A 26132-nucleotide genomic window follows, 5' to 3' on the forward strand; every position below is an offset into this window, starting at 1 on the left:
ATCCCAGCAGCATCCTTCTCTCACCTACATGCTTGTGGAGTTCCATGCACAAAGCGACCGCAGAATGCAGACCTGAGTGAAATGAGACGAACCAATGCAAGATAGTGATTCAGTGGGCAAAAGATCTGTAAAGGGGAAGTGTGGGAACTACTTTCATTCGACTTGGCTGTAAATTGTAACTTGAGATACTATAACCATATGTGGGGGAGGGGGAGCAAATATGGAGCAGTTAATTTGGGGTCTTTAAGAGCTGAGAGTGTCCCTTTTTAAAAGCCAACTGAAGTTGCATTTCAGTCCCTGTATGTTACGTTATTTGGTTGCATCAGATAACGTGCAGCTGTGGTCTGCTGTGAGGCAGAAATCCTGGGTTCTGTTCCCAGCTCCGCTACTAACTCCTCGTCTTGCCTCGTCTTGAAACGGGGATAACGTGTTACCCATCTTTGCAAAGTGCTTTGAGATCCTTGGATGACAGGTGCTGCAGACGTGCAAAGTCTCGGTCCGTCCGGCGGACTCGTATACTTCAGCCCGAGAGCGTGCTGAGCAGGGGCCAGAGCCTGAGCTCAGTTACGCTGATGTCAATCTGAAACAACGCTGCTGGTTTCCCTGGAGTCACTCCAGGTGTGCGCGGGTGTAACTGAGATTGGAATCTGGCCCAGAGAGAGAGACGACGTTTCATGTTGACTAACACAGTCAAATGTGAAAATGGTGTGTCAAGTGCATTCCATGCTCCCTTTGCTTTGGCGTCAATTAAATGATTATCCCCCTGCTCTGGCAGCTTCTGCCTGAGGATTTCAGAGTACTTTACAAGCATTCCTTGCTCCGTGCAGTACCTCGCTGAAGCAGGTGAACATTCTCCCCATTTTACAGATGAGAAAACTGAGGCTGAGAGCAGCAAAGTGGATTCCCAAGGTCGCGCACACAGTGGCTGTCAAAGCCAGTTCTCCTGACTCCCACTGCTGTGGCTTAGCCATGCCATCTTTCCTTCCTAGTTCTCTGGGCACAGTTTGACTCCTGGAGACTGCAGTGAACTACCTCTGTCGTTTGTGCAATGAGCAAACACAACGAAGATGGTTTTAATTCAGCTTGTCCTTTACTTATTTCCCAGTCGTGCCAAGAAATGGCGTTTAAAATCATTTGCAGCTGTTTCCATTTCTTTTCCCGAATTAATTAAGAGCCGTGGTGAGGCCTGGTGACTAGGGCAACATGGAGGGCATCAGGACTCAGGAGACCTGGCTTCCTGTCCTCGCCCGGGCAGTGGGGGAGCTGGGTTTTGCAACCAGGAAGGCTGGGGTGAGAACTGGTTAAGACAAAAGGGAAAATGGAGAGCAGGATCCTGGAAGGTTAGGAGCAGAGGGGGTGAAGGTAGGGCTTTGGGACACAGAGGGGCAGGAGCACTAGGGCAAGGAGCAGATGGGGGCCACTTACCTGCTTGCTGCCTAGCTGCACAAGGGGGCCCCTTTTCTCGCGCTCGTCCAGCGAGAGGCCTCCTGGGGCTGGGCCAGGCTGTGGGCTCCTGCTGGGCCGGGCTCTCCAGCAGCATGGTCCATGCCGAGGCCTCTGCGCGCACTGTCTGCATTCTGCTGACACGTATTAGCCATTTGTTAACGTGCTTTGATCTGGTCCCATTTCAAAAACTGCCTAAGTTGCCTATGCCTAGAGCGGCCTCTGTGTATCATGTGCTGGAAAAGGCACCACACATACCACTAAAGGGGGCAGTCACCCCCTCCCCAGTCCCCTATTAGCTCCACCACTGACTGCTGGGGTGACCTTGGGCAAGTCACTTCCTCCCCCCTCTGTGCCTCAGTTTCCCCTTTCACTCTTGCTGTTTAGATTGTAAACTCTTTGGGACAGGGACTGTCTCTTACTATGTGTCTGTACAGCGCCTAACACAACAGGACCTGATCTCAGTTGGGGGCCTCTACATGCTACCGCAATACAAGTAATACGACCAAACTGTAAATTGTTGTACCAGTCTCACTTTTTATTGACAAGGGCTCTCTAGCCAAAGGGTGATTGATTAAATCTCGGATTTTCTCACAATGTTGCAGGGCACAGACAAAAGCTAGAAGACCAAGCCAAGCCCTACACAGACCGCTATAGCGAACTGGAACGTCTGCGCCAGTCTATGAGAGTTACCCCAACAACTCCCAACCCCCGAGGATCCCTGACCGCCCCAGGCCACTTTGGGTCACAGACTCAGACTCCAATACAAGGTAACCGGGTTGGGTTCATTAGCACTCACCTGCCTTGACACTTGAGTCCCTGACAGGGCCGGCTCCAGCATTTCTGCCGCCCCAAGCAAAAAAAAAAAATATAAAGCCGCGATTGCAATCGCGACCGGCGGCGGCAATGGGGGGGGGGGGAAAAAAGCCGCGATCGGCGGCGGCAGTTCGGCGGCAGGTCCTTCGCTCCTAGAGGGAGTGAGGGACCTGCCGCCCCCAAATTGCTGCACGTGCCGCCCCTCTCCCTTGGCCGCCCCAAGCACCTGCTTGTTAAGCTGGTGCCTGGAGCCGGCCCTGGTCCCTGAGGCCGACTTGAACAATGTGTCCCAGATTCTGCCGGGAATCTTCCTTGCGCAGTTCATGAGAGGTGGAATTCTCTCTCTCTTCCCAACCTTGAGCGTGCTGCCAGATGATGTATTAACTCTGCCCCCCATGTGGGAGGGGCCTAAGGTCCCCATGTGGGCGGGGTTAAACTGCTGCTGGGGAGATGGCAGGACTGAGAGTTCAGAAAGGAGCCAGCAGGGGTCAAAGGAGGTTGAAACAGGAGGGGATCTCTCTCACTGCACCAGCCAAGTCAGAGGGGGAGCGTTCCCCTTTAAATCCCGGAGCCCCGTGCCCTCTCATGATGGGAGGTCACATTAAATGAGAGAGGGCCCCCCGTGCTGGGAGCTGCACCCTAGCACTCCCTAGGTTTAATTCAGTGTGGTCATTAACAATCACGGGAAGAATGCATTTGCCTTCTTAGGCAGCAGCTCTGTGGGGGAGCTCTAGGCATGTACTTTAAACTGAGTAACTTTTTTAACATGAATGCACCTGTGTGTTTAGGCTGTTAAGCATGGACCAGAAAGAGTATATTGTACACTACATGATAATCAGAACGGTGTCTTGTCTGCTTGCATTGTGCTAATGCCAAGTCTGTAGACGGACTAACCCAACAAAAACAACTCCCCACCCAATACACACACAGAGTTTTCTGCAACCCTCATTAATGAGCAACACAGACAGACCTCAAGGTGTTGCACATGAATTTGCATCCAAGGTGTTTGCAAGTGAAAATGCACAAATCGCTACTTATGCCTATAGATAATTCACCTGGAGATGTCAGTGTGTTTATCCTAGCATGCACCGATTTCGGATTTCATCGCTAGATTGGGCTAAGCATTTGAAAATAGACTGTCCTGCATTGCAGCTACCCATCCCCGGAGACTTGCTTGTTTAATGTTCTACTGTGAGAGGGTTTTTTCTCCCACCTCTTACTTCTGTGATTTATAATCACATCATTTTCTCCCAGTGGAAATTAAATATAAAGTAATAAAAGGGTTGAATGAAAAACAAAATTACATTTTTAGCTAACATTTTGTTACTTTTTTTTCAAAATTCAAATTTTTGACGAAAAATTTGAAATTTCAAATTTTCTTTTGCTGGGGTAAATTTTTAAAAAGTGCCTAAGTCCCATTTCCAAAAGTGACTTAAGTGCTTAGGCCCAGACTCTAAAAATTATTTAGGTGCCAAACTCCCTTAGAAACCAATGGGAGTTAGGAGCCTACATATCTTTCAGGATCAGGGCCTACATCATTGACAGTCAATGAAACTTAGGTGGCTAAATCACTTAAGCACTTTTGAAAATTATACCCCAGCTCCAAAGCAGGTAAATAAATAAAACTAAAATTCAGTGAAAATTTTATTTAGATTCTTTTAATTGAAATTCTATTTTATTTTTTTTGACGAGCTCTCCTTGGAAATTTAATTAAGATTAATATCTCCTATTAAAGGGACTCCACCAACTTGTTTTAGAACCATTGTTTAAGTTTTGTTTAAAGGGGGGAAGTTTTAGAGACCTCATCGCTATAGTGCTCTTTCATGATTAAAAAAGATTCACTGTATGCATATATATGTATTTAAAAAACTGACGTTCCCCTGCTGAAAACCCATACATAACGGTTTCAGGCAAGTGCCTGAGAATCAGGTAGTGAGACTGACTCAAAATCAAAGTGAAACTGGCCAGGATAATTTCATTGAAATTCAAAAGGTCAAGCAACAGCAGAAATGGTGAAAAACAAATTAGGTGTATAACATTCTTTCCTTTTTGATAATCTAAGGTATCAGGAACTTTAACAAAATACACGGGGGCAAATTCTGTGCCCAGTTACATGGGTGTCAATTTGGAGTTACTGCATTAAAGTTAACAGAGTTACTCTGTATTTGCCCCAGGGTAAGCAGGAGCTAAATCTGTTTTATAACATTTTATCTTGAGAGTGTCCTTTCGACTTAACACAAACTACAACCAATAATAATAATAAAACCCCCTCACAGACACACGTGTGATTCACAACTATCATAATTTTTGCCCAAGCCATTAGAACTCAGCCTTGCCAAGAATAATACAAGAGTTAACAGGCCTGTAATTTTTCTCATGTCTGGGCACGTTCTTAGGTAACACGTATAAGAAGACGATTAGCTCTGAAGTATAAAGAGATGACACTTGGTGGGAGGGGCAAGAGGGAGATGCCAGAATCTATCTATGGTATTTAGACAGCTCCCATTATCGTAGCAGCTCACAATCTTGAAAGTAGACTCACAACACTGCTGTGTGGTAGGGCAGGGCCGTTATTCCCATTGGCTAGATGGGAAACAGAGGCACAGAGAGACTAAATGAGTTGCCCAAGGTTATACAGAGAATCAGTGGCAGAGCCAGCACTTGAAGCCAGGTCTTCCCAGTCCTAGGCGAGCATCCTGACCACTGGGAAATCCTTCTTCTCTGGGATATGATTTGGCTACCCAGGTGTGTTGCTGCAGATTGTCACTGGGGATTGAGTGAATCTTCTTTTTGGACCATAAATAGTTAATGGGCGCCTAGGTGCTATGACCCTATTCTGGGAAATGTGGGGCAAGTTGTGTGACTGTCACCAACAAAAGAAAATGGGCTAGAAGAGCAGCATTCGACTGTAACCTGAGTGGCCCTACACACAATCCCCTGGGGTGGGCTATGCCTGCTTGGAGTTGCACGGGGGACTTTTGAGCCGTGACTATCACTTGCTCTAGTCACTGGAGGATCAGAGTTCTGGGCCTGCCTGTGTCAGCCCCAACCCTTTCCCTCATTCACCCGGCCTTGCTCAAAGCGAGACAGAGCCAGTGCCATCTTAGGCCATGTTGAAAAACCCTCCCACCCAACTCCCACCGCTCCACGCTGCCTGCCACCGCCGAGGCATCTGCTCCTGTCTGTAAATTGCATAGAAAATGAACATACTGGTCCAGACCCTACTCTCCAGCTGAGGTTGATGGAGTGACTCTGGAGTTAACGCTGGGGTAATTTAGAGCAGAATCTGACCCTCTGCACAAGCCTTTCACTGAGGCAGCCCCTGGCGTTTATAAATAGCACCCCCTCCCCCGCCCCCGGTAAAACGATCATCCTGAGGTTAAATGGTCTAATCTCAAAATGAAAAACCTCCCAGGAAGAGAAAAACCTGATCATTTCTGGTGGGCTGGTGAAGAAGCACAGAAGGAAAGTTTGCCCACACCCGAGTTCAGAGCGGCTGATTTTCTTCTCACTTACGCCGGTTTCACACCATTAAATGCCATTCATTTCAGTGGGGTCAGTCCTGGTCTACACCAGCATTAGTGAGAAGAGAATTGGGCCCTTCATATATCTGCATACAACTGCAGTTTACTTCTGTTAACATCCCTCGTCAGGCCACGGTCTGCAGGGCCGCAGGGCTGCACTGTCTGCAGGGCCGGCTTTAGGCCGATTCCCCCGATTCCCTGGAATCGGGCCCCGTGGGTAAGAGGGCCCCGCGCCTTAGGCTCACCCGGCGGCGGTCCACTCTGGCGGCATTTCGGCGGTGGGGGGGTCCTTCAGTGCCGCGGAGCAGACCCCCCACCGCCAAAGTGCCGCCGAAGAATCAGCCCCCGCAAGTCCTAAAGCCGGCCCTGACAGTCTGCTTTCACTTGGCACCAGTGTAAATGCTACTGGAGACAAAGGGGTTGCTCTGGATTTACACCAGAGTAACTGAGATCAGAATCCGGCTCTGCAGTGTGTTAAATAAGAGAGGCAAGATCAGCAGCTCTGGAACATAAATCAGCATAGCGCCATTGACTTCAGCAGAGCGGAGTTCATTCTCCTCAGCTCAGTGGAAGATCTGGCCCGATATTTCTCGAGTGAGCCCTGTGAAATCTGAGGTTTTAAAATCCTGGCTCTCCCATGCACTGTGAAATGCCAAGCTATCATTAGAACGGTTTGAAAATTTTCCCTTATTATGGGGCATGCACAGACACGGCTCCGTGCTGCTAAATTTCCCATCTTTGTTTCTTTTTTCTTTTCTATTTGTTTTAGGTCCTTACCTTGCGGGCTTTGTCTCTTAGCTAGAATAGTTGATCAGCCTCCAAAAATGAAACGCTATGTTAAAGGAACATATGTCAGACTCCCTGAGGCTGTTCCGAGGTCACGTTGTTCAGTGAAGGCAGTCTGAATGGTAGCAAATATCTGTGGTACTAGGAAAAAATGTAACTGTCCTAATAGCTGACTAGCTTTCCTCGGGAGTCTTTCTTTCTCTCTGTCCAAAAGAAGGGCCTGGTTCTGCTCTACTGAAGTCAGTGGGAACGTTACCAATGAGTCAACAGGAGCAGGGCAGGGCCTGAGATACTACACAACCCAGCATTCTAGAGTACTAAGGGCTTGTCTACATGGAGAGTTATTCTGGAGCAGCTATGCCTGATTAACTGTGTGTGTGGACGCTCTTAGTCCAGAATGTGAGTGCCTTAATCCCTGGGTTAAGATCATTCAGAAGAAGGCACTCTTATTCCTGAACAAGAGCATCTACACACGGAGTTAATCAGGAATAGTTAATCTGCTTAAGGGCACGTCTTCACTACCCGCCGGATCAGCGGGTAGCAATCGGTCTATTGGAGATCGACTTATCGCGTCTAGTGAAGACGCGATAAAATCGATCCCTGATCACTCTGCCGTTGACTCCGGAAATCCATCGCGGCAAGAGGGAGCAGCGGATTCGACGGCAGCGCAGCAGCGGTCGACTTGCCGCCGTCCTCACAGCCAGGTAAGTCGACCTAAAATACGCAACTTCAGCTATGCTATTCACGTAGCTGAAGTTGCGTATCTTAGGTCGACCCCCCCGCCGTAGTGTAGACCTAGCCTTAAATTCATACTTTACTTTATTCTGGATTAATTTTCATGTGTGGACAAGCCTGAAGTAACACAAAACAGACTCAAAGCCAGTGGAGCCAGATGTGAGGCTTACGCTGAGGAGAAAGGACATCTCAGCACCTGTGCAATCCCTGGCTGCAGGACCAGGTCTTGGGAACCAGATCAGCACAGAATCAGCCCTGGTACTGGGGCACAAACGTCCCCCCACCTCCACCTAGCCACACCTTGGGGGCAGCTGAGAACAGGACAGCATGTTTTTATAGCAGACCACCCCAAAATGGGGGCTTTTAAAAATAATGATGCGTACGTGAGCGACGGATGTCACAAATCCAAACTCTTCCAGCCATGGCGGAACACAAGTGGATGGGGCGGCGTGCCTCTCGCCTGGCAGAATTTGGTTTTCCCATGTGGAATTTTCCAACCTTTTTAGAATTGAGACAAGACGCATCCTTACTGCAAACTGCCAAGCTGACCCGAACCCAGACCAAACCTCAAGCGCCCTTCCCCTCGTGCCAAAGACAGTGACAAAGCAAAGTGTGACATGATTTATACATGCACTTGCAACACGTTTCCTCTGGCTGCAGTCGGGGCCCCTGGGCTGTAGGGGCTTCATGAATGACTCACTGCCATATAACTGACATGGTTCTCGCTAGTATCAGTTGTTGCGGAGGTGGGGGGGAGGGGGAAGGCAGGGAGGCTCCTTTGAAAACAAGAAACGTTGTCACCTTCCTGTTGGGTGTTTCAAAATTGTTTCCCTGAACCCAAATGCGGAAGAACCTGACCCGGCTCTCATCCCATGGTTGCTAATGGGAAACTTTCCATTGACTTTGGTGGGTGTGGGCTCCGGCCATATGCCAGTGGTATTCCACAGAATGCTGGGGCGTGTTTTTTACAGGCACCGAGCAGTCCCCAGCTCCAGCTGATGTCAGTGGAAGCCGCTGAGCACCTGTGAGAATCCGGTTCGCGGCACCTAGCTCTTGACGTTTAAGAAGGCCTCTAAACCCCATCAATCCTTATAAGCAGCCCTGTGAGCTCATTATATTAATGGCTTGTGCTGGGTAGGAATTCAGGGTAGATAATTAGAGTGGTCCCTCCAAGTATTAATAGCCTGATTTTATAGCGGGGGAAACTGAGGCACAGAGCAATGTAGCGATTTGCCCAAGGTCACCCAGTAAGTCGGTGATAGAGCCAGGACTAGAAGCCAGGTCTCCTGAGCCCTAGGACTATGTTTAATCCATAAGGCAGTTCTTCCCCAAGACCAGGCTACTGCAGGTAACCCAGTGGGATTGGTTTGGGGATGGCTTATAAGCCAAGAAGTTAGCCTGGTTAGAAATGAATCCTGGGCAAGCCCTGTATCCAACTGCAGCTCACGAGCCCTACATTACATAGCAGGGACCCCTGGATTAAGTATCACAACCCCCTGCAACCCCATTTATCGGGGTGTGCCCGCCCTGCCTATCCAGTACAATCACAGCAGGGCCCCCTGTTATTTTTTTATGTTGATATTCAATTCAATGTATTTAATGTGCCCCCCCACCTCACCCCACCCCATCCACACACACCCCACATTTGCAGGGTGCTGCAGAGTTTGGCATTGACAAGGCATGACTGCCTCGTAGAAGCTGCTCGGAGGAAGGAGGATGGTTTGCAGGGGGGCTTAGGGTTTTCGATCCCTTGGGGAGTCCATTTTGGTATCCTGGGGACCATGAGACAAGGGAGGCTTTTGGGACACGGGGGATGGGGATGCATCTTCCCCGGTTTGGGTGGGGAATGGAGGCGACTTTAAATATGGTGCAGGGGAGTTTGAATTCCTCACGCCCCATCCCAAAACCTCTCAGGAGCTGCGTTACATCCCACCCCACCCCAACGCAGGCCAGTGCATCCAACAATAGTTCAGTAGCTGGCCAGTTCTCCTCAAATGGCCAGCAATGGAATAATTAACAAGGGTGACTTTTAAACAAGCCAAATTAGGGTTCAGCGTCAGGACCCCCGAGAGGATCCTGGAGGTAGCTCACACCTCTCCAAGTTATTGTTTCAAACTGCCTGCAGACTCAGGCAGACAGCGGTAGCAGCCAAAGGCTCCAGTCGAGATCGGGGACCCAGTTGTGCAAGGTGCTGTTCAAACACATAAAAGGAGACAGCCCCCACCCTGAAGAGTTCACAGTACAGTGTAAAGACAAGGTTCCATCAGGGAGGGCGAATATCACGCCTGCAGCAGGGCATGTGATGATACCAGTCAGAGGGACATGTGGTGATATAGACTAGCTGTGTGCACAAATAGGATGCGTTTTAAGGATCCCAAATAAAAATGAAATATAAGTCACCTCTCTTGCAAATCCCCTGGAAAGGACCAGGGAGACTCGAGTCTTTGCTACATTAGAACAATTGCACTGGTTTAACGAAATTGATCTAGTTAGAACCAGGGCAGCACCTTGTGTAAATGCACTTCAACTAGTTGAACCCCCAACTTAAATGGGTCTGGCTTATTTGGGCAATTTGCAAACCTAACTTTGCTGCCATTGAAGCCTAGTGGCCACTGACTTCAGTGGAAAGAGGGTGAGGCCAATGCTGAGCGCTTTTGAGAATCCCGTTCTCGGTGCAGCTACGTTAGGGATTCAAACCAGGTTGATTTTAAATCGATTTAGTTAAACCCAGGACAATTTTTCAAGTACAGATTAGGCCACAGAATCATAGACTATCAGGATTGGAAGGGACCTCAGGAGGTATCTAGTCCAACCCCCTGCTCAAAGCAGGACCAATTCCCAACTAAATCATCCCAGCCAGGGCTTTGTCAAGCCTGACCTTAAAAACCTCCAAGGAAGGAGATTCCACCACCTCCCTAGGTAACCCATTCCAGTGCTTCACCACCCTCCTAGTGAAGACTAGAAGACTGCTTTACCATATGCACTTAAAGAAAATCTTCCTTCCCCTTTTTTTATGTTTGTAAAGTACTGTATTCCTTTTAATAGGTCTCTTGGCATAGCCCGCTCGTACCCCAGTGTTTCAGGCGTGGTCTACGCTTCAAAATTAGGTTGACCTAGCTACATTGCTCAGGGCTATGAAAAATGTTGCATCCTGAATGGTGTAATGAGGTCAACCTAACCCTCTCCCCGCCCCAAGTGTAGAGGGGCTAGGTCAACTGACGAATTCTTCCATTGACCTAGCTCCCGCCTCTCAGAAAGATGGATTAACTACATCGACGGGAAAACCTCCTTCTGGCGATGTAGCAAGTGTCTACATTACGGCCCTGCAGCATCACAGCTGCTGGGCCATAGCTGGGCCATTGTAATGACTGTAGTGTTGACCCAGCCTCAGAAATGCAACGTGGCTGTTTTGAGGTTAAATTCTAAATTATAGACCTAGCCAATACATTTCATTTCTCCTCCCTTGTCCTCCAAGAGCCCATCCAGATTGACTTATAGTCTCTTTAAAATAGCTGTTTCTTAATGATTAAAAACATTCGACCCTAAGCAGCTACTAAATTGTTTCCAAAGGAAGTTAAGCAAGCATTAGTGGGAAGAAAATACAGTGTGGGCTAAAACTTTCGCCTCAAAGGAAGGAACACACCAAGATGGGTTTCCTGGCGTCTTTCTATCTCTGAGTATTCCTCTGTCTTTAAACTGCTCTTCTGAGCCAGTGAATTAGATTTGCACATTGGACAATATTCCCCGAAATGAATCGAGTTTCAAACGTTTAAAGATGGACTATAACCTAGTAAAGAAATGCAGCATCACGCTGAGCCACAATAATAGCACTTAAGCACTTTATTTCATAAAGAGTAGGCGGAGCAATCACTCACCTACCACTGATGTGCAGCCACCGCTGGATTAGAGCCTGGCAGCTGTTTACCAGCAACAGTTTATGAAGTGAAATAAAACACCTTCTTCCTTTGCAGCTGTGTAAGATCGAATGGAACTAGCCCACCTGGAATTTGGTTTTGACACTAGGGTTAACAGCTCTCCTCTTGCGGGTGGGCCGTGAGATCTTGAGTGGTCAGGATCTTGGTTTTGCTTCAGTCCACAACGACTTAGCTCTTGATGCTTCACTGACATCGTCTAGCACAGACCCCCTGGAAGAAGAGAATTGCACTGAAGTCGGTAGGATTCTGCCTTGTTGCACAGGCGGGTTTGGGGACCGTAGAGCAAACTAAGTGCTGCCTACTGATCACACTGACGTTCCTTAAGGGGTCTCCCCCTCCAAGTATTGACCTGACACACCGCTCGTGAGGTAGTCGGGCTGCAGGCTGTCAATCTCACCGAATACCAGCCAATCAGGGCTTTTGCTCCTCTTTGCAATACAGGTGCAGAGTGAAATGTGAGCTAGAATGCTGATAGCCTAGGCCCAGATTCACAAAGACACCTGGGTATCTCACTCCCATGGGAGATCCATGGGAGTGAGGCACCTAAATACCTTTGGGAATGTGAGCTCCAGTGCCCAGCAAAGCTGAGGTGTGTCAATGGAATGATATTTAAGGCCCTGGGAACAAAGAAGCGGGTTTGGGTGGATTTTGGTGAGTAGATCGGAGGGCTCTGTGTATGTTCATATCGCTCTAAATTTCAAGACATTTATAAAAACAGAAGGTTTCAAGTCGTAAATGTTCTTTACCCGCTAGAGCAAGTGCCCCTGAGATGCTCAGATAAGCTGTATGGTATTTCAGTCACAGCAGAGGAAGTAATCACATGTAGTTCATGAGTTAGTTATATCAGATACAGAACAACCGCTTTGCTGGTTGTTGCAACGGACGCTGTTCACACCTTGGCTTTTCAATGCCCCGAAATAAACTCTGTTCTGTTTTCTTTCCAGAAACATTCACCTTTTTTTTTTCTCACCTTCTTCTTTGTCGACTCTGACTTGAAAGTAAATGAACTCGCTCACAGATGTGAGAGGTGACAAGTATTAGCCATGAGAACTGGCATTTAAGGGAGGGTTTGGAATCCTCTCTAGAAAGCGGGTGGATTTGCTATTCTAGAGAACACACTGTCTCTCTCTGTGGACCACCTACTGCCCGTACTCCCAGGTGGACCAGGCATTAGAAGTACAAAAGAGCAGGGAGAGAAGCAAGCGAGAATAAAAACTAGAAGGGAAGGGGGGGGGAATCAGAGGCACAGAGAGATGTAGAGAAGCAGTTTTCTCCCCCACTACTCGCTGTCTTTCACAGACACAATTGTATACAGAAGTGTAAAATATCATTAGTGTTTACATTGTCATCAATCATCATGCCATATGGCAGGAAAGTAGATTTCCCCCCACCCCCCGGGCTGGATTTTTCATGTCAATTTTGCAAGGTATGTACATACACACATCACACGGCTAGAGTGAAGCTGAAAAAAATGTGTGGGCCTATAAACACACACACATACACACACACAGCGCTTTGCTGCTGACTTACTTGGGGAAGACATGTTACCTGTCTGTGCCTCTGTTTCGCCATCTATAAAATGAGGCTCATGACACTTTATGGTGGGCAAAATTTTCAAAAGCACCAAAGGGCGGGATTCACAAAAGGATTTAAGGCACTTAATGCCCACTGGTTCAGTAGGAGTTAGGCACTTAAAGACCCTTGTGAATGCCACTCTATGTGCCTAATTCACTCTTGAAAATGAGACTTGGGCTTACCAATCACTCTATGGCGAAGCTGATAGTTTTACCCGGTACCTTTGATGACGGGCAGTGCAAAGCATCGCTGCTTTCCCATTGGCTATTAGCCTTCACGGTAAGCCGTGTTTCCTAGTGGTCAGCCTACATTTTCTCTGCCCCCCCTTCATCCTCTGTACTCCTAGATTATTTATACCCAGGGACTTCCCATGGCCCCAAAATAATTCCTTCCTCCTTGTAACCTAAACCAGTCACATGTTCATCAGTGGCTTCCCTGTCCCCCCATGTGCCCTGAGCTATGGCTCCGCTTCAGTCAAAGGTCTGACTGGAGCATGTGCAGATGTCCCCGAGCTAGCTAGCACCAAGAACAATGGCAGGGAAGCCGCTGCAGCAGCGTGGGTATGTACTTGAGTGGCTAGCCAACGCTGCTGCGGCCTGAGCTGCCGTGGCTTCACCGCACTGCTACTCACTGTTGGTTTCGGCTCTCGCTAGATCCAAGCTAGCGCTGGTATATTGACACGTGCTGCAGTCACATCTCCCCAGTGAAGGCCGGCTCCCGTGTCCCAGAATGTTCCTGCTCGGCAGGGGATCAGGTCCGGTGGGAATGGTGCAGGCCCCGAAAGGCAGCGAGTTTGGGTTGCCCAGCCCTCCTGGGACAGATAGCGGCTCTTCGGTGAGGATGCAGAACTTTCCTCCCCGCACCAGAGACGCGCCTCCCTCCTGCTGCATGACACAAAGCAGCCCCGTGTTTGCTCCTCGCGAGCCGGCAGCTCCCACTGCTGACCTCCTAGGGCTTTGCTGCCATTAATAAGCAGGTATTTGGTACCGCGCTTGTCCTTTCTCTCCTCAACTCCAGCAAAGGCCTATATTGGCTCCCAAGCTGGTGGGACACTGTCACTTGGGCTCAGTTGCTTTAGCTGGAGAAGTGCTACACGGCTTTGAAAACTGGTTTGTCTGAAGCTTGGCAAAAGCAGGGGGGTTGGGGGGCTTTAAGACGTGCATATTGCATTGGCACAATTAACTAACAGGGTGTATTGCTGGCCTGCTCCTCCACACCATCCCGATGCCAGAACGAGCCCAACTACGAGACAGTGCCATTAGCAATCAGGGCTTTGACCTCTCCATGGCTTTTAGTTAATACACATTCCACGCTTCCCCAATCTCCCATCCAAAACACTGACATTTCCGCTGGGCGATTGGGTCAGATTTTGGAGTAGTTGGGCACTCGGTTCAATCTTACAATGGTTAAATTCTTACATCTAAATGGGCTTATTCAGTTAGTGCAGCAGCTGGTGTGATTTCGAGAAGAAAATAAACATTTCCTTCAAATATTTTGATTGGCAACTGGACAACTGAAATACTCAAGCTCAAATTGCCAGAGTCTAAAAAGCAAAGGGGCTGGACGGCTAGAAACCAAGTCAAGCCATCGTAAATTTGCAGATGCAAAGCGTTGCAGATGCGTGTTTTAGATGCAGTGGATTGTGTGTGTGTGTGTGTTAGATGCAGTCGATTGTGTGTCGGTGTGGGTGGGTGTGAGAGAGAGTTTAAAAAGCAGCTCTGATTTCAAACGGAGTGAAGGGCTGGTGAGGAGACTGTAACTACATGGTACTAACTCTGACTTTCCTGGCATGCGCCTAGCTGGTTGTGCAAATGGTATGTTCACTCGAGATTGCCCCTTGATCGCTTGTCTGATGTGACAGAAGGTTCCTTTGCTGTTGCAATAGGTGGTTATGGAACACGTTAATACAGCTGTTTTATTTGGAACTTGCCAAGGCTGTTATGATTCAGAACGTCAGGGGTGATTCTTCTGAGAGCAGACTAGGAACTCAGGCAAGATGAACATCCTTCCAAATTCCATTAGAGGACAATGATGCCCAGCAAATATGTAGGGAAAATTTTTAGCTTGGTGACGAATTACAGTTAATCGTTTGCTAACTAATTGTGCTTATTAATTGTGTAAAACTTCAGGCTGTTGTTGTTTGGTTTGTTCTTTTGGGATAGAGTTGGTTGAATGCTGCAGGAACACAGGTTCATCATTATACATATGACAGCAGTGCCTAGAGACCGCAACTGAGAGCGGGTCCCTGTTGTGCTAGGCGCTGTCCATACACATACTTGGAGAGCGTTCCCGCCACACAGAGCTCACAGTCTAAACAGGCGAGACCGACTCTGGATGGGGGAAATAAAATATTATTCTTATCTCCATTTTACGGGGGAAACTGAGGCAGAGGGGGACTAAGTAATGTGTTCACAGTGACGCAAAGAGGCGCTAGCAGAGTTGGGAACTGAATCCAGAGCTCTTGGACGGTGTCTTTGCCACAAGACCATCTTTTGTCGCCACTTGCAACCTGTATGTCATTGTGTAAAGTGTCTGGAATGGGGTCTGTGTGCACCACTGCCCTCTAGTGGACAGAATGTCAGGTCTCGTCCAGGTGTTGATCACTTTGCAGTGATATTGTCATCTGAGGCCTGATATAAAAGCGCCTATTGCTTCACAAGGAGATGTTCACCCAGCCTGGGAGAGCTGCAGTTTTGTAGCTGAGGGTCCTTTGGTCAAGTCCAAGTGGGGCCAGATTCTAGCTTTCCAATGTGAAAATAGGAACATTCTCCCCCAAATGGCCCAAACATACACCTCAACATCGCAGTAACTGACAGCTGAGTGCTGCGTGGCATCGGTCCACAGGGCTGCCTGTGCAAAGGAGATCTGGCGCCAAACGCTGCAGCGTGGGAAGAGCATCTAGGCACTGGACTGATTCAGTCTCAGGGTGGGCTCTGGGTGCTATCCACAGGGCTGTCTAGCCACATGATGCATGCCAGGCTTATGGGCTGGCTCTGACCTTGGCTAACACGCCACGGGTTGAACAGGAGCCTGGCGGGACGAATGGTAGGAGCTGCTACATCTGACGCTCCAGAGGCAAGGTTCCCTAGGCAGGGGCCGGAACGTACCAGCTCATATTATCCGGGGAACCTGTCGCACGCGGTCACCAGTGTGTTCCACCGGCATTGCGTTAGCTTCACTAAACAACCCCCACTTCTGTCGCTCATTCAGCAGCTGCAGTTTTGATGTCCTGGGGCAGGGTTTGGCTATCACTGTGGGGCAGTGAGCTGTAGGTACTATAGACACATGTCTCTCGGTGAGGGACAAAAAGCTTCAATCATTAAGGCCTGGCGGGTAATGCCTTTCCCCTCGGAAAACCTGAGCTTAAAGCCCTTCGGTGCCCCACCTTCCACTCAGCGTTTGTATTAACGCCTTGTTGGAATGAGTGCTATCACAGCCGGAAAGGCCCGACGATATCTAGTTGTACGTGTGGCTATGCAAAGCGGGGCCTTGCCCGTTCCGGGCGTGTAGGCTGCGGGCTCCCAAGCAGTCGGGGATATTCCGTGGGAGTGCTAATCCGCAGCACACCCGTTCTGATCCCTGGGAGGTTGTTCTACAACCCAACTGTGGCTATAAATAGAACTAACACTGTTATTCAGCACACCAGGAAACTTTTACCCGTCCCTCCAGCCTGTCAACCTCCCCCGTCTGCCCTAAGGAGATTTCCCACTTTCCCGTTGGCTTCGAGGCTGTGTAAAGTGGCTACAGTTCCAGGATGGAGCCATTTCTCTGCCTTTCTATTAGACAGGTGGGTGGGATGAGGGGAGTGGGGACTCAGAACACAAAGGCTGCCATTATACGGAGAGGTGGTGTGGTGTTCCGTGGCCACTGTTTGGATTTTCCTGGCGGGACAAAGCCCCCAGAGATGAAGGATGAGAATTGAAAAACAAACAATCAGGGCAAGTTTTACTGCTGCTCTGTAAAAGCTGAAACCTTTTTCCAGATAAGATGTTAAACCCAGGGCCTGCCCACTGTTTGCAAGCGTGATGTTAGCACAGGTCTCTTGGCTAACTTCCAGCGTGGGGAGTTAGGTCCAGCCCCTCCTGTTCCTCCCATAGTTTCAGATGGCCAAGATATTCATCTTCACTTCCTGCCTTTAAACCGCTCTGCGCTGTGGCACGCCAGCACTGAGGTGGCTGTATTTCGGTGGTCAGAGGTACATAGATATAGACTATTAGAGGCGTAGGTGTGTTGCAGCGAACCTGCAATGTGTACACTGTAGTTTAAGTTGACTCAGGATGAGACTCATACCACTACTTAACATGCAAAGACTCAACACTACTGAGCCTGCATTCTGTAAAGAGGGCAGCATACTGCTCCTGGTTTAATACCATTGCATCTGGCTCAGGGCCGGTGCAAGGAAGTTTCGCGCCCTAGGCACCCCCCCACGGTACCTTAATGATAGCACCGGCCCTGATCTGGCTCATTATCTCTGTGTCACTGGCTTGTTCTGAGGTGTAAGCGCTGACACCTGGAAAGCTAGCCGGATTCGCATGCCGCAGAAGGAGTTTCCATAGACCTAGCCATGTCCTTTTGCACAGAGCTCCCTGCACAGGGCCTGTAATTAACACTTTGATACTGTTGCGTCTAAATAGTAGCAAGTGTGGATTGCCAAGTGTTGCAAGTACAGACCAATAAAAAGTTGGCTTAAAAATAACCCCCTTTTGAGTGTATGATAGAGGCAAAGGGAAATGTGCCCTGAGAACTTACGTTTTATTTCAATTTGCTTTTTATGGAATGTTATTTATGGGCATATGAAACATAATGAAGGAAAGTAATTGCCTCTTGGCTCAGCTGTTGGGCCGTAGCTTGGTGCGGTCTGCTCACCATTTAATGTGAGATAGTCATCATCTGAATTGACCCATCGTGTGAAGCTGAATTCCCAGGGATGGCCTAACCCTGGGAGAAATGTAGCAAATTTGGAGGCTGCTTCCCTGAGAACGTGACAAAAGAGCCCAAAGATTACAAATGACATTGCATGTGCAGGAAGCAATGAGGGGACCGGGCTGTGATTCAATAGGTGGTGCTCTTCACCTTATCACGGAACGGCTCTGTTCCTTTTATGCAGCCATGCCATCTTCTTGTGTTGGGAACTTATCAGGTGTCAAAAGCTAAGCAGGTCTAGACAGCCCAAAGTTTGGATGGGAGATCTCCAAGCAACGCCTAGGCACATGAGGAAGGGCTGTTGGTGCTTCACGTCTCTTTTGTGGATTCATGGCTTCCTGGGAGGATATTGTGCTGCTAGAGATCCTGCCTGTAGGATGAGATGTAAAGTGAAGGTCTTTCTGTCATTTGCAATGGTTAACAATCGGACAGTGCCTCTCCCAGCAGCATAAGGGGATATAGCAGCAGGAGATACCGGACAAATTCCAACATGAGTCATTCCTTTCTTCTGCCCTAAGATCCCATTGCATTCATGGTAGGACAGGGCCCTCTTCTTCACTTCCTGTCCCAAACTGCTGAGTAACATTGCCGGGCTGTATTTTGGTGGTGGATGGACGGATTTTGTTCTGCTTTACAATATATACATATAATTTGTAAAGCATTTTGGGTTGAAAAAGCACCATCTGGGTTGGGCTTTATTTATTAGCCTCACATCTAAGAAAAAGGCAGTGTAACTACACTGCACCTCACATCCACCCCTGGGGAGCCTAATCTATTTCCCCGCCTTTAAAATAAGTCTCCACTCCTACCCACTTGCAAGGATCTCACTGTTATAATTCTTCTTCTGATATAAAGCTACAGGCCAGCTCTGATTGTGGTCTGTAGCTTTAGACCAGCTACTTAGACCAGTATAAATCAGGAGTGAAGCCTTAAAAGTCAGTAGAGTCACACCAGTGTAAGGAAGATCAGAAACACAGCTTCTAACTGTATTATTTCCCTCTGCCTAATCCAGTGACATGTCATTCTTTGGCATTCAGGAAGCTCATGTCTTAGGGATACAGTGCAACCTACAAAGCGCCCTCCCTGTACAGCCATGTATGGAGAAGGATCCCACCACTTGTATTTTGTCATTACAGAAAAAAGCTACCGTAAAAAACTACAGTATTCTGGTCTTGGGACTGACAAAGAGCAGCCAGGGTTGACCCGATGGGCCAGATTCAGAGCCGGTGTAAGGGGGTGCCACTCCATTGAAATCAATGGTGCTAGTCAGCCTGTGGCTCGGGCTGGGACTCTAAGGTCACGTTGCGTGGAGACCATGGATCTGAGGAGAGCTGCTCTGCACCGTAGTCTCACGCGAAGGTGGTGTTTTGAATGGGGCTGAGGGAAGCCCCTTTCTTGTACCTCCTTTGGCCGGCTCCATTCTCCTGCTGCTGCTTGGTTAGATCAGGAATAGTCCAAGGGCCCAGAAGTGGAGATGCTGGGAAGACGTCTTGCCCACTGTACAGCATGACCCGCCGGCAGGGACTGGGAGGTTGTAACTGGCCCACCAGCAGCTTTCACAGTTGGGTCAAGAACCATGAGGCTAAATCTTGCCCTCCCCCGCAATGAACTGCAGGAAGGTCAACATAGGGTGGGCAACGCTAGGCCCTTGAGCTCGTGGGCTTTGCAGTGACTCATACCACCTAGGGGTATAGGCTCATCTTTGCTTTGTAGCAGGTCCCCCATGCCCAGAGATGTGCTGGAATCCAGGGGGAAATGACACAGAACTTAAGGCAGCTGCCGAAGTCTGGTACATTCATGAGAAGGCTCAGTGCTCCCCTGGGAAACATGCCACCTTGGACTCCCTTTCCTAGCTTGGTCTGCCTGGGAAATCCTTTGGGTTTGCAGTGGTGAAGGGTGGCTCCATATCTCCTTGATCTCCCCCCAAACAGACGGGGGCTGCCCCAATGTCTGAGGGCATTAGAGAGGACGCCACTTTATATCGGCCTCACTGCCCCTCCATCTGACTTTTGGCCAGAAGAACCAAGTTTTCCACTCTTTATCCCAACAGAGGCAAAAAGCAGCAGGGACGTGGTGGCTCAGCTTGGGAGCTTTCAGCTGTGTGTTTATCAGCTCCATCCCCTGATGCTATCAGCATGGACAGGCCACCCACACGAAGGCTTAACGACCTGGCCTAGACTCCGGCTTTCCCTCCCTGGCTCTGTTTGTGCGTGTGTGTACACCAAGGGGGCCTGACTGACTGGCTCGGGGACTGGCTGTCTGGGGCCCTGTGCCGGTTTATTTGCTACACAGCCCACGCAATGGCTAAACAATTTTTTTGTGTTTATAACTTCTTTTTTTTTCTGCTGGAGACGGATAAACCGCTAGAGAAATAAGCTGATCCCCGTTCTTTCGTGGATAAGAAACAACAGCTTTTAGGGCAGGAAACCGGACTGGCCTAAACAAATGACTTTAGGACTTTTTTTAGCTTCCACAACTCTCCTTAACTGCAGATTTAGAATGTGCCTCTTACTGCGAATTTTTTTTCTTGTGCTGGAGACACAAGTACTACTGCACCAACACCAGGCTGTGTACCATGCTGTAGAGTACTATACAGTGCTGTGCAAAGATACCTCACCCATAGAACTCAAAGAGCTTTTACCAAGCACATTATCCCCATTTTATAGATAGGGACACTGAGGCACAGGGAGCTGAAGTAACGTGCACACAATCACTCGGCAGACCAGTGGCAGAGGCAGGCATAGAACCCAGATTTCCTAAGCCAGTGGCCAATGCTCTAGCCACTAGGTAACACTACTTTGTTACACAACTGCTGATTGGTGTTAGATCCCTACTTTGTGTTTTGTTGTTCACACTCCTAAATCGTTTATTTATGGGGCATAGGTTAGAATTTCTTCAGTTTCACGGACTGATTTGAGTAAAGGCTGCACTCCTTTTGCCATCTAGAAAGGCTAGCGACAGACCTAATGCTGGCTGCGAGGGCTGGTCTGCAGCCAGTTTTTGTATCACTTTTGTACCCGGTTTAGAAACCAATACCGTTAAGTCCGTGCTGTCCCTCAGTGTGGATGCAATCCCTTTATGGAGTCAGCGCAGCCCCATGGTGTGGATGCAGTTCTACCTGTATAAAGGTGTTTAGATCAGTGTGGCTTTTTTCCTGTTGCAGAGGCAGGAATAGACCTTTGGACTTGTTGTTCACAGGACCCTGTTTGGACAAATCACTCCCTCTGCGCGTGAAGCGTCAGCCCCAAGTACACCCTAAAGCCGCGCCCGTCAGCTGTGGGCTTCGTTTTCCAGCAGGCAAAGCCTAACCAGACAATGTTCTTTTTTCTTGCAAACAGGCACGTCGGATCTGAGCCCCTTCTCCGACCCACGTCAGTTTGATCGTTCCTTTCCCACGCTGCCGACCCTCGCCGAGACCAGGTTTTCCGACCCCCGGATGCATTACCCCGGCGCGATGTCAGCGACCTTCCCTTACACCGCCACGCCGTCAGCCACGGGGATCAGTGGCATCAGTATGACCAGCATGCCCACCACAACCCGCTTCCACCATACCTACCTTCCGCCACCCTACCCTGGCTCCACCCAGAACCAAAGTGGACCCTTCCAAACCAACCCCTCCCCTTACCATTTGTACTACGGTACGTCGTCCGGATCGTACCAGTTCTCCATGGTGGCAGGGGGGGAGCGCTCGCCCACCAGGATGCTGTCCTCCTGCACGAGTGCCTCGGCGGGCAACAACTTAATGAATCCCAACCTTGCCAATCAGAATGATGGAGTGGATGCGGATGGTAGTCACAGTAACTCGCCGACGGCCATGACGACCACCGGGAGGATGGATGAGTCTGTCTGGAGACCCTATTAGGAACGTGTAACTTGAACCGAATAAAACACCCACCAATGTGTTACTCCTGTCAAGCGCGAATAGAGCAAAATGAGGCCTAGCACGGGACGCCTCCCAATCTGAAGGCAAGTCAGGATCCTTCCTTCATCAATATAGGTCATTGGCAAGCAAAGACGGACCAGAGCTGTATACAGTTCAAGACACACGTCCACAAGGCTTGACTTGGTCACTCAGTAAGGTCCCTTTGGTCTCTTTGAAATGGGTGGATTGTATATAGGAGTGTGTGGAATCAGATGTTTGTTAATTGCGCAGCTATGGCTATGTTCAGAATGCCTATCGATCATCTCGCTCTTAATCAAAAAAACCCTGCCCTCCTGCAGAATCATAGGTGTTAGAGGAAATTTTAAAAAGGCCCCCAGAAATCAGCCAGTCCATCTCTCTGCAAATGCAGGAAGAATGAACTAAGACGCCTTAGCCACTCGCCCCCTCTAGAAAAGGGCCTTTAACCACCAAACGAACTCAGTAAGGATACCAGAGCTGCCCGCATCAGCTGAGACGTGAGTCTTGTTTACAGCAAAACAGATGTGACTGGCTCTCGCTGACGCAGTTAAGGCTCAGAAGAACATTGCTAGCGAGTGAGCAGGTATCAGCCATGTGAACAAGTGCTGTGATATGATTTTGAAAGTGGTTGTATTGTGATTTTTTGTTTGTTTTTAACAGTAACATGGCTGATCCCCCCAATCCCCTTCCCATATGTTTACATGAGATGTAATTTTTTACACAATGTGTTTTCCTTTTGTCCTGACATGGACATTAATTTCTTGCTACTCTAGTTAGTCTCGATGGTTGCGTCCGAGACGAAGAATGCGTTTGGGACAATCCAGTGTGTGAGGTGCACTTACAAACATGTTTGCTGCAAAGAGGACTCGGAAGCCTTTGGGGAATAATATGAAATCCAGGATAGCGGCTTCTCCTCTCTCATTTCCAAGTGGCACACAGGCAGCTGTGGCAATACTTAGTATTTATTTTATGGTTCTCTTCCATTTTTACACCCAGAGTGGCTCAACACACCATGCATTTGTGCTTAAAGAAAGGAGATTGTCAGCTGATTCTTAAAGTACTGACTGAGATTTGAATGACCCCTCAATTTTAAATAAAATGTAACTCCCTGTTTTTTTTGGGGGGGGGGGGTTAGACAAATGAAATCATAATCTATAGCACCTCTCATCTCAAAGTGCTTAGCATAATTATTCCTCATATCACAACCCCTGTGGTGATTTAGGGCACTATTATTATCCCCATTTTACAGACGGGTAAATTGAGGTAGAGGGATTTGTCTAAGGCCACATTCAGTGGCACTATTGACCCACGCGTACCACTGGTAACGGAGCAGCAGCTAGAGGCCTCAGCTGAGATTACGGCCCATCGTGCTGGGTGCTGCACAGACACATGGTGACCATCCTCCACAGTGACCTTACAACTGAAATAGACAAAGCGCAAGGAAGTAAACAGGGGACATCACACAGTAGCTCTGTGGCAGAGTCTGGGCTAGAACCCAGCATTCCTGGGATCTCCCTGGACCATACTGCCCCTCCGCATTGCTAGCTGACAAAAGTTAGCTCCCTGGCCTTCAAACAGGAATTAGGGCCTGATTCTAACACAACCTTACTCACACTAGTTGTTCCATTGAAGACAATGAGACGACTCCTGTGAATAAAGTACATTTGCCTGTATAACAGTTTGCCACATCAGCCTGCAACTGGGTTGTAAGAACTGCCACACTAGAAAACTGAACGTAGCACACCAGTGGCAGGGGTGGGTGGGACCAGAACCCAGGACGCGTGTGTTGCAATAGCTACTTTAAGCAGAGGGGGTCCTGCTCCCGTGTAGCAGTGAAACGTGTACACCCCTGCAAAATGGATACAAAATGCTACTAAACCAGACTGGAAGCATTTTCCCTCCACTTTGCACTGCTGGAAATGACTGCGCATGGCGACGGGCGGTTGAGAGTCAGGGCCTAGGATTCGATTCCCAGTCTTGTTAAATAGGACGGCCCCGTGGCAGCTGGGTGCGTCAGTATCTTTGAGGATCTGAACTAGAGGTCTCCTGTAGTTGTGTAGCCACTTCAGATGAGATGCATTAATAATAATGCAGACACTTAGTTCTAAGTTCATAATAACCCTGTGAGTATTTAACAAAGCAAGTGGCTGGAAGTAAGTATCTGTCTGGCAGGGTGATATAGGCCCAGAACTGCCCCTTTTTTCCCCTTAACCGATTATGAAACTGCTACTACTCAGTGGGGTTTTTTTAAAGTTATCATGAGAATTCTTTGGCATCTGGTGGCTTATGTTTGAGTGAGTTAAGGTTGAATTTCAATGAGCCCTTGAGTGCCTTTGAAAATCCCATCCTACGCACCACAGCTAAAGCAAAGATGGTTGGCTTGTCAAATCTCAGTGAGTATCTTTCCAGCAATCAAGTGACATATAATGCAGAGAAATTGCACTACCATTTAAATATGGGATTGAGACATCAACTCATACGCACCTGGATTTAGTTGTAAAGCTGCAATGACCACTCATGGATTTAAAAACTGCAAACTCCACTTGCCTTAGCAAACAGCAAGCCCAGGCCTCTTGATTGAGATCTGTCTGTCAAACTGGACAATGGCAGCCTGTCTTTTGATGCATTCAAGTTCATCAATACAATATTTCCACTGATAGAAAGCACAAAGAAAATAAGGAATTCTTCATACCAATTTAATGGTGTTCATGGAGTATTTAAAAACCAAAAAAAAAAAAAAAAAAAAAATATTTGCAACTATGTTCCTTTATGACATATTGTCATATGAAGGTGTAAATACAGACACCTCTATTTTATGCAAATGGTCGCAAGACTGGCCAAAAGAATTTGCTTTGCACTATCATTTGCTTTAAAAAAAAAAAAATGCACAATCGCTTGTCCAGTAAAACCTTTGTCTGGCTTACGAACTATTTAACTGTAAAATCTAATTTTTTTGGTCTTATTTGTTATAATAATATAATTCTTAAATATGTTGAAGGATCCAGTTCTTAATAATGCTTCCTATACTTGCGTGTGCAGGGTCAAAAACAGAACCAACCAAAAAGTGAGAATAGCAGAAAGCTCTTTCTGTAGCTAAAGATGGCCGAGATGGTTTATTTGTTTTGTTTAAATGGAATTTTATGATGGCCATTGCAAAAATGCTAGTAATACCAAATAATGTGGTTATTTGTGTAATATACCAGCCCTACTTGAAGGTAACTCCCTATATTTAATATGTAGCCCATCTTTTTACCTGTAGCACTTGTCACTGGGGAGGGAGGGGGTCTGCTCCCATTGAAGTCATTAGCAAAGCTCTCACTGAGGACGATTCTGCTGCTTTTAGCTTCAGTGAGCGCAGGATCGGGCCCCCTCTTCTTAGCCTATCTTGTGAATAGGTGGACTCGAGTTTGTAAGAAGCCATAGCGAAGTGGCCAGTTCTGCTTTTCTATTATAAACGTCGATGTTCTTATCAAATGTACGTGATTATCTTGTCAGGCATCTGTGTAATCATTTTAAGGCCTTTCCACATGGAATAATAAATGTATGGTTACAAGTCTCCGCGGTGCCTCCCGCCTGTTCGATTTCCTCGTGCTGCTCACCAGTGTTTGTGCAACTACCCAAACTCAATCCCAATGCTTCCCCCGTCCCCAGTGCCTGACACCTGAGGAGCTACAAGCATCTCAGAGACATGAGGTCAGGTCCTCAGCTCGTCCGCGGCGCGCCACTGACTTCAGCGGAGCTCTGCTGATTTACACGAGCTGGAGGTTTGGCCCACTACGGCATTTAACTCACTGTGCCCCTGAGAGGTGCGTAAGGATAATTGGCTCCATTTTACAGATGGGGAAACTGAGGCACAGAGCATCTACTCGTACTGAATTCGCATTGGAAAGCAGAGGGTGCTCAGCACCCAGTGTGGTCAAGCCCTGATCTCCAGATTGCCAACACACCAACACACACACACACACTCTCTTACTTTATTTTAAAAGTCCCCTTGGATGGCGTATGCGCAGAGAATGTGTGCAGTGGACTAGCTGGCGCGAGAGGGCCTGCACCTAACCTCACACGGGCTTTATGCTCATGTAACGCTGACTCCAATGGCATCAGCCCCGATTCACACCGGTGAGAAAAGAGAATCATGCCCAAGGAAAGGTGCCTGGTGTGGCATAGTGCTGAAACCCCCCCTTTTTCTCTATCACCATCCTCCCAAGAGAACGCATGGGCTGGGGGGTATCCCCTCCATGCCAAACAGCAGCCCCTACTCATTGCCAGAGAGACCAAATCAATCATTTCTCCTGAAACCTGGTTTTTAAGTGACTCTAGCCCATAGCTCAGCTCCACGCAAACTTGCGTGCACTGCAAAAGAGCTGAAATGCCCCAGGCCATGTAAAGAAGGAGTTGCTGAGACAGCTCCGTAGCTCAGATGGAAACTGGCTTCTCATTAGAGGCCTGATTTTCGACCACTCTCTTTGCAGAATTCGGAGGTACCGGATGTTT

At 48.3% G+C, this 26132-nt stretch overlaps 1 protein-coding gene across 1 annotated transcript in view; it reads left to right on the forward strand.

The window, feature by feature from the left end:
* RUNX3 (RUNX family transcription factor 3) overlaps nucleotides 1-21599 on the forward strand; it is a 58304-nt gene extending 36705 nt beyond the window's left edge. Inside the window, exons 4-5 of the mRNA XM_024203687.3 lie at nucleotides 2049-2213; nucleotides 21076-21599. Of these exons, the coding sequence (XP_024059455.1) occupies nucleotides 2049-2213; nucleotides 21076-21599 (689 nt within the window). The remainder of the gene's footprint in view (nucleotides 1-2048; nucleotides 2214-21075) is intronic.
* Nucleotides 21600-26132: the final 4533 nt, after the last annotated feature.

Source organism: Terrapene carolina, unplaced genomic scaffold (genome assembly GCF_002925995.2).
Source record: "Terrapene carolina triunguis isolate 2854851 unplaced genomic scaffold, T_m_triunguis-2.0 Scaffold236, whole genome shotgun sequence".
Classification (NCBI taxonomy): domain Eukaryota; kingdom Metazoa; phylum Chordata; order Testudines; family Emydidae; genus Terrapene; species Terrapene triunguis.